The sequence below is a fragment of the Chelmon rostratus genome, chromosome 10 (genome assembly GCF_017976325.1).
Source record: "Chelmon rostratus isolate fCheRos1 chromosome 10, fCheRos1.pri, whole genome shotgun sequence".
Lineage (NCBI taxonomy): Eukaryota > Metazoa > Chordata > Actinopteri > Chaetodontiformes > Chaetodontidae > Chelmon > Chelmon rostratus.
This window is the reverse complement of record NC_055667.1, coordinates 14,393,986-14,402,630: the sequence shown is the minus strand read 5'-3', so window position 1 is coordinate 14,402,630 and position 8,645 is coordinate 14,393,986. Positions and strand designations below refer to the sequence as shown.

The 8,645-nt window shown below is 42.8% G+C and overlaps 1 protein-coding gene across 2 annotated transcripts; it reads right to left on the bottom strand.

The window, feature by feature from the left end:
• Positions 1–1,048: 1,048 nt before the first annotated feature.
• Positions 1,049–8,298, bottom strand: ikzf4 (IKAROS family zinc finger 4). Of its 2 annotated transcripts, none has more exons than XM_041945942.1 (8): positions 8,186–8,298; positions 6,552–6,606; positions 6,343–6,450; positions 5,930–6,232; positions 5,622–5,789; positions 4,754–4,906; positions 4,533–4,664; positions 1,049–3,740 (listed from the first exon to the last, which is right to left on the bottom strand). In XM_041945942.1, the coding sequence occupies exons 2-8, from the start codon at positions 6,589–6,591 to the stop codon at positions 2,920–2,922; spliced, it is 1,725 nt and encodes a 574-aa protein (XP_041801876.1). In that variant the 5' UTR covers positions 6,592–6,606; positions 8,186–8,298; the 3' UTR covers positions 1,049–2,919. The 2 variants fall into 2 exon arrangements, with proteins under 2 accessions (XP_041801876.1, XP_041801875.1); XM_041945941.1 differs by lacking the exon at positions 8,186–8,298 and adding an exon at positions 6,752–7,116.
• Between the last annotated feature and the right edge of the window lie 347 nt (positions 8,299–8,645).

Below are 8,645 nucleotides of genomic sequence, written 5' to 3'. Positions count from 1 at the left end.
CTTTGTGTGTTTTTTGAAATGCACCTGGAATTTGTATGTGGGAGCAACCAAAATAGATTTTCCACTGCAAGGGAAAAGAAAAGTCATAACAAAGCTGAAACAGACACAACAAAGGTCTGTCACACGGGCCAAAAGGTCACATGAATATAAAGCAGTCTAAGTTAAGGTTAGCCTTTTTCCTTGTTGGCTGTTTTTCATTCGTTGTATTTCCAATGTGTTTCTCAGAAGAAATCCGCTACCTGCATCTCTGAAGGCGCAAAATTCACTAGAGACAGTACCAAAAAGTTAAATACCATTTTAGATTTATGACAGTGACGCGTTGTATACTCTACATATATACAGTAGGTTTTTAATGGCGGCTTACAATGGACAATATGTGTTTTCTGTGAGACTAAACTCATTTGTAATTTTGTCAAATGTATTATTTAAAAAAAAAAGCAAGCAAAATAGAGTGAATAGTTTCATCAGAAATGTCTTATATCGCTGACAAACATTTGATCAATACTTCATATCTCTTTCATTTAAAGTCTGAAAGTGTGAACAAAACCTAACATCCTGGACTTGGAAATTATCCATATGTTGCATCCTGCAGTCCAGACGAGTGGATTTTTCTGAGATTTATCTTTTTTTTTTAGAATTACTATAATTTTGAATGGTAAGTGCTGCTCAGAGCATGTGGCTATGTGCTGAAGATCTGCTCGGCACGACGCGAACCAATGATGCACATGTGATTGGTGTGAATCCTTTATTTCTTGTTAATTGAAGAGTTCAAGGAATAGTGTCTGAACAGTATATCAATAGAGGCATGAGTCTCTGCAAAGCCTGCACGATGTTGTGAAATAAATATTTTAATATCTGTAAAATGTCTGGTCTGCTTGTTCTTTATATTGTTGCACGGGAGCCAGAAACTCAGCGAGACACTTGATGCATCTCCAGTGAAAAATAAGCTCAAGCATGCGGATTCCATCATAGTCAAACTAGAGAAAATCACTTTTACAATAAACTTAACTTTATTGACAGTAAAAAGTTTTGAGAATATCGAGGGGCACGCATTTGCAACTGCAAGAACATCTCGGAAAGCAACATGACTTTTTGAAATACAGTAATGAGGCAGTTGTACATCTTTAACTTTTGAGGTAAAGTGTTTTGTCATGTTACATCATTCACAAAATATCGTATAACATTGAAAAGTCCACACAAGGAGACAAAAACCCATGCCTCATTTCCACTTCTTGAAAGTACTTCACATCTCAAAAATAATTCACAATTCAGGGAAAAGCAGAAAATGACAAGCACACATGCTATATTCCATTCACACACACTTCTCTACTTATCAAACCAAGTGCATTTTTAGATTTACTTTTTTTTCTCAAACAGTTTCAAGTATATTTTTGCCTGCGATTAAAGAAAATTAAGTTAAACTATGAAGCAGCAAACCCACAATAACAAGTAAGAATACTGAGTTTGGTCTCATTCATGTTCCCAATATTAACATTATCAGATAACTCACCATACTGTAGCAATAAGGTTTTTGGGTGCTATAAAGAAGCAGGAGGTAACATTTCATGGACTTGAGGAATATGCTGGATAAGATTTGGAATATAGCTGATTAAATACACCAAGGCTGAAACAAACAACACTAAATAGATAATCACAAGTGAGAACTGAACAGATCCAAACTGATTTCTTTAATTAATTTTTAAATAACTCATTTGTTAATTCACTTACATTATGCAAATTGTTGAAAACCTCAGCCTCAACTGCTGAGTGCAAAACCACAAAAGAACTGCAGCAAACTTGAGTGTACTAGACCGCAGAGCCAGCGCAACGCTGTGGGATTCTGTAGAAGGCCGGTTAAAAGTACACTGGTGTCGCCAATGAGATTATCAATTATTGTGAGCGTGACGCGATTTATCAGTGCAGTAGAACAATCACAGAAAAAAATTTGTAAAGCCATCGAGTGCTTCGGCAAAGATGTTCATATATATGCAGGGAACCTAAAAGTGCAATCCCGTACAGGTGTAGCACCCTGGGCCATCTCGGTCAGGCTCTTACTGTACACTACGTGGCTCGTGGTCTGATCTGCACCAGTATTCTAAGGCTCACTTTAAAATCCAAAACACTTCTTTAAACCTGAACGCCCGCTTCACCCGCAGGTGAATGTTTTTCAAGTTCGCTTCCTTCATGATTTTGCTTTGTCCTGATGGTCTCACTGTGCAGCTGCAAATATTCTCTCTGCTGAGGTGACTTCACACACTGCTGAGCCATGCTGTAAACGATGTATTCCTACAGCAGCGCACTGCTGCAGGAGTTAAGGCAATCCATTTCTGTGCTTCGTCTGTGACAAAAGCTCCTCCCAAACCCAGAGGCACAAAGCTCTCAGTGCATATTAAGCTTACCTGACACACTACACAAAATACCCCTTTCAACCACAAAAACAAAGCTTTTAGTACATACTAAGCATACTAAATATACTTCTTAAAATGTACATGCTTTTCTTAACTGTCTGTGCGCATGACCTCTCAAAAGTGCTAACTAAATCACTTAGCAAAAGATGGCTAGTCGAGATTTTGAGCACCAGTTCCCCTCCATTTTTTTTTTTGTTTTTGTTTTTTCAGTTAAGAGGAAATCCCCAAAAAGGCACTTTTGAAGCAAAACCAGTAGTTTTGCCAGATGATTTGATATGGGAGTGCAATCAATCATAGAATGTAATTTGCCTCCACTAAACTTTAAATGTTGCGGTGAAAAGATTTTTCACGCGCGTCTGCTTTTGTTTAATAAATATTCTCACAAGAAAACAACAAGTTGTTTTACTTACACTTGGGATTTAAAGCAACTGATCTGGTGCAGAACAAACGTGAGCCCACGACTTTAGAGAGCAGCAGCCACCTCTCCTCATCCGACTGCTAGCCCCTCTCCTCAGCCCACCTGATGCTCCCCGCGGATGATGTGAGACGAGAACTCGTAGCGGTCCTGGCTGCGGTGGCCACAGATGTTGCACTCGAAGGGTTGGTGGAAGCCGTGGCAGCCCATGTGGATGGTGAACATGACGTGGTCCAGGAAGAGGATGCGACAGTGCCGGCAGTGGAAGGAGCGCACAGGCTGTCCATCCCTGTCTAACACCTGCATAGTCTCCCTGGAAGAATGCAGTGAGCCAGGGCTCCTCTTTACTATGGTGGGGGGTACAGGACACGCTCTCTCCCACTCTTGGTCCAAGTCTTTGGCTTGGCTGGGGCTGGAAGTGGGATGGCTGCGGGGCAGTGCAAGGGTGTGGTAGTGGAGGTGGTGGTTGTTGGAGGTACTTGTTGGGGCTGTAGCCCTTGTGCTCTGCTCTTCTGCTGTGCTCTCTGTATCTGTAGAGTCGGGGCAGCCGTTGGGTGAAGCGGTGTGGCTATGGGCTGAGGGTTGGTCATCACGGCCTTCACCTGCCTCCCGCCCAGCCAGGCCAAGAGGCATCGCTGTCGGCCCACCTCCACCATGGGCTCGGGGGCCCTGAGGAGTCATGTTGCTGTTGATGGAGCCCATAACTGTGCATAGCTCCGACAGGAAGGCAGGATGGAGCTGAGACAGTGCAGGTGGCTCATGGTTCTCCGCTTTACCCCTGCCGCCTTGGAGACGTGAACCAGGCAACCCAGCAGAGTCCCCAGCAGGCTGAGCGCTCATGAGGTCCCCCTCCTTCTCAGAGCCAGAGGACAATTCATAAGGTGCTTCAGGTAGGTCAAGGTGCATGTGCTTTTCACCTATGAAGAGGTATCAGTAATAAACAATGATTAAGATGGAGGGTCTCCTGGAATGACTTCATCTGCTCCATCTGGCCCATTTTCATAAAGCATCATGGACCAAATGTCTTCAAACTGGCAACAGCAAGTTTTGACTTGTTTTTTGTTGCCAGACAAGATTCTTATTATTTCTGGTCTCATCAGGCTCCTCAAGCTGAAGATTTATCTTAACCCCTTTACACCTGAATTAATTTAGAATTATATAAAAAAAATAATTCTTTGTGTTTTTGATCCTAAATTAAGAGGAGTTTACAATAGAGTTACAACAGATATATGGTATGATGCAAATTAGCGACAACAGGCATTAAAGCTTGCATTTAAGCATTAACGCCTGTTGTCGCTAATAAAAATACATTTTTTTTCAAAATTCATAAATGTGCATCATAAAAGGCACAAAATTGGCTTACAACCAATACACTGTAACAACAACACAACAGATGTAGTTTTTACTTTGACCGGTCCGACGAGAAACCAGTGCTTGCAAAAGGTTCCTAGGTGTGTGTTGAATATGCGCAAACCGGCATTAGAGGAATGCATGCACGATTCGGCTGCAATGTGGATTATGCGGTATGATGCAAATTCGTGACAATCGGCGTTAAGGGGTTAATTATTGTACATTGTAAATTAAAAATAGAATATGTGTGTGTGAGAGTGTGTGTGTGTATGTGTGATAGGTTTCAAATAGATTTCTACTCTCGCACTAAATATGAACAACATGGCCAGTCTTACTTTAAAAAATGAATTAAAACTCACCCACAAACTTCTGCGGTGTTGACCTCTTGCGTTTGGTGATGCTCATAGCCAGTCTATCCACAAACTGGATTTTTTCATTAGATGGCTGCAGCACAGGTTTAGTAATTGTCTCCAGCTTTACTGACTCTTCACCTGTGAACAAATCATTCGCAATCATGCAGACATTTACAGGCTTATTGTCTACAAAAGTTAGCTGGTTTCATGCTTGTGTGATACGTTACCCTGTGCTGTCTGTGTGTTGCCTGCTGTCTGGTGGTCCAGACTCTTCAGATAACTATGGCAGCGCTCTAGATGTTCCTCCAGTGTGCTCTGTTGTTTGTAGCTGCGACTGCAGTAGCTGCACTTGAAAGGTTTTCCCACCGTTGGAGAAGAAACTGCAATTCAAAGGAAAAACATCTCATTGATTCCTTCCGAGACAGAAAACTTCACCTTAGACGATGGATGCCGGTGATCGAATGAAGGAGAAGTGCCACGTAAACTACGATTGTGGCTTTTATTTAAAAGTTGTGTTTATTATTAGCTAGATGTGAGAGTGGATTCCCCCATTGACTGGAAAACCTGAAATTGTCGCCAATAACGACAGAAAAGATAACGACAGAAAACCCCTAACCCTTCACCGCAATGCTTCATCTTAGTAAGCCATCGGAGGGACTGACGTCAATTCGCTGAAATCCAATTTGCAAGTCTTTTCTTTGAAAATGAAACTCTGAGACCCGCGGTGATCAGCCAAGACCTACTGTACCAAGACTGTATGTGAACACCTGAAAAAATTGAAAGCACTAACAGGATTTCCTGTTTTCAAAAGTGAAATGTCATATTGTTCATGTGTTTTACAGTACATTCTGGTTAAAAAAAGATCTGCTTCCTCTGAGCTGCACAGAAGAGGACCATTCTAATGAATCCCCATGTCTAACGCTTACCGTCGTTCTATGCGCTATACCTCAACAAACACCATGAGGAATAATGTCATTGAACAACTGCATCCATCAGGTTCATTAACTGAAGAGGTAGATTTATGAAAAATCCCCTCATGGTGTATGTTTGGTGTGTTAGGTGTTGCTGTATTGCACACAAAGCTTGCTGATTTACCTGCATGTGTGCGTAGGTGTCCAGCCAGGGCGTCTCTCCGGCGACAAGCGTAATTGCAAATGGGGCATTTGAAAGGCTTCTCTCCAGAATGCAGCTTGATGTGGCGCAACAAGTTCCCCTTCTGGGTGAAGGAAGCTCCACACTGGTTACACTGGAATGGCCTCTCACCTATGAACCCATGGACGCACAGGCGAATTTAGAGGTAAACCATTTGAAAATTACCTTTATTTAATGACATTTAGGGTAATGATACATTTTCTCCATGATCTCTACTTGTCATGAGCGCTGTCTTCCTGGCTTGCTCTCACCTGTGTGGCTACGCTTATGCACCATCAGCACATTGGGTCCGATGCAGATCATCCCGCACACCTCACACTGGAGCTTCCCATTGGGCAGCCGGATAGGTCCTGGTGAAGTAGCGTTTGGACTGGCCATCTCATTGTAAATGCTCACTCTGTCTCTTCCAGCGCCAGCGTACTCTGCGCTGCCTTCTTCCATGGGGTCCCCTCTGTCATCCTTCCTGCTATCGTCCCTCACAGCCTCTCTGTTCTCTGGCTGTGGAGCACCTGGTGACTCATCATCACTGCACAGCTCAACCTTGATGGAGTTTGCTGAGTAGAAAGAGGATGAGGGAAATACACATTTACTTTCATACATAATTTTAAGGATGGATTCTATACAGGCCATTTGGCAACAATGAAACACAGGAATGATATCTGACCACTAAGGGAGCGGTGTGGTGAGGACTGCTGACTGTTTGGAGATGTCACTGAAGGGCCCTGCAACCCGCCATAAAACTCCTGTTCCGTCGATGACTCTCCTCCATTGCCTGAAACACAAATATGCCCACGTTATTAAAGTAAACATTAAAGTCTGGAGACTGTACACACAAATGTGTAGCACTTATTCCTTTATATATATATAACATACCTTGTGCATATGAGCGTCCATTGCAGTCATCAGCATTCATTCTCTCACCAGATGCCTACAGAAATACGATTTAAAAACAGACCGTCAGTATTACTTTATTCCCAGTCATAATGATCCCGTCAGACCCAATTTTCCATATCTTAGTCACATGAAAATGTATATGTAATACCTTTGATACTAACCATATAAAATATACTTACCAGCTGTGTGTTGGTACAAGAATAAGGCTAGGAAACAGATAGCTTTAATGCTTTCAGTTCCAAGTGTCTAATAATAAGTTCACTGTCATAAACTAATCTAGTAAACTTGGGTTCTGCCCTGCTACTTCTGTATCATGCAGATTCTTCGGCACTGTAGCCAGCAAATGAATATGAGCGGCTCCACATTTATAGAAAGCCGGCGGAGTGTGGAGGAGGAGTTAAAACTACTGGGGGTGGACAAAATAGCTGGAACACCTTACACTATAAAGCAAAACACCCCCACAAACTACCCTCCTTTGGAGGCTCTGACGTGATCTCAGGCAGATTCAATATTGAGATAAGATCAAAGTTAACTGATACCGGGAGGGAAATGTATCATTGGGAGAAGATGAAGAGGGCTAGAGAGGAAAAGAATACAGAGTGGAAAATGTACTGTATAATACTGTATTTGTAAGTTAGAAAGTTGTTTATATGTGTGTGTGTGTATATATATATATATATATATATATATATATATATATATATATATATATATATATATATAAATAATATTAAAGTATTGAATTTTGTTTATAGGTTCTGTTTATTTGCTGTAATGTTTTCTTTTATTTTGTCCATATGTGCAATAGGCTAATAATACTGTGGCAAATGCACTGTGGGTTACAGGTGCAGTTCCTCCACTGCAGACAGTAAAGTGAGGTATGTAGACTACACCAGTTTCCAACAGAGGCGGTTCCAACATTTTCAGACATGCAGTATGTTGACTGAATGCGGCCAGAGTTGAGGTGATGCTGTGTTCAATGTCATGTTGGGGGGAAAAAAAAGCGAGAAACACCCAGATGTGCAATGCTGCACCTCTTGCTCAAATGGATGACAACAATGGACAGAGGAGACTGTGGAGCGAGCGAGGGGGGCGGAGACAGCACATCGCAGGGAAAATTAATATCCTGGCATTGGCCGTGCATGGGGCGCAACAGGCGCTGATGCAGACGCGCCAGTCACACCAGGGCACGGCGATTTAAAAAAAAAAAAAAAAAAGGGACGCGCACCAGCGCCGACCCTTGCCTGACAATCCTTTCTGGGCGACTGTGCAGTAAAACATATCTTCAAATAACTACCATGCTCCTCTATATAACCGTGACTACTTGTTTTAGCTGTTCGGTGGATCTGGTCCGTTACGGCACCAATCGGCTCACGGACGGTCGAGACAGCGGCGAGACACAACGGCAATTTGTTGCAGGAGTTGCCACTGTCCAAATTGTCCGCATGAACGCAGCTGTCATCAAACATCGAGCACGTCAAACTGGCCTGAGCTATACAATGTTTCTCATGAGCCGTTGCTATGGCACCCGACCACACGACAAATGGCATTCACCCCAGCAACTACTCAAAAACATGCCGTACTTCCAGATTAAAACCGACGGATGGTCTTACCAAGCGCCGCGGTGGAGTCCACAAGCCTCGTCCTTACCTGGCGACCGATCGGTGTTTTCCTTTTTAATTGTCTGGATGGCTGTTTGTTTTCCCAGGCGACGACAGCATCTCCGGGATTTTTTTTTTTTTTTTTTTTTTTTTTTTTTTTTTTTACCTGGGAATCCCGAACAACTTCCGGGCCCATGCTGGGATACAGGCCGAATAATGGTACAACAGAGCTCTTGATTCAGTGATTGTCGAATGCATCGATGCATGTCAGCTGCGGGTTCAGGTGGAAACTATGTGATGACATTTATGCCATCAGAGGAGCTCGCGGGCTCAGCAGAAGACCTTAGACTGTTGCGCGTGATTATCTTTGCTGAGAAATCCTGGCTGCAAGCTGCCCAGCCTGCTGGATTCATGTCAAATGATTCATTGAAAATTCAGACACTGTTTATGAACAGGGCCTCTTCCGGAAATA

Bases quoted from the DNA above. Each gene is read 5' to 3' on its own strand.
- ikzf4 (XM_041945942.1), bottom strand. From the start codon at position 6,591: ATGAATGCTGATGACTGCAATGGACGCTCATATGCACAAG. The intron at 6,451-6,551 runs GTATGTTATATA...TTTGTGTTTCAG, and splicing joins TGGACGCTCATATGCACAAG to GCAATGGAGGAGAGTCATCG. The intron at 4,665-4,753 runs GTAACGTATCAC...ATTTGTTCACAG, and splicing joins CAACACACAGACAGCACAGG to GTGAAGAGTCAGTAAAGCTG.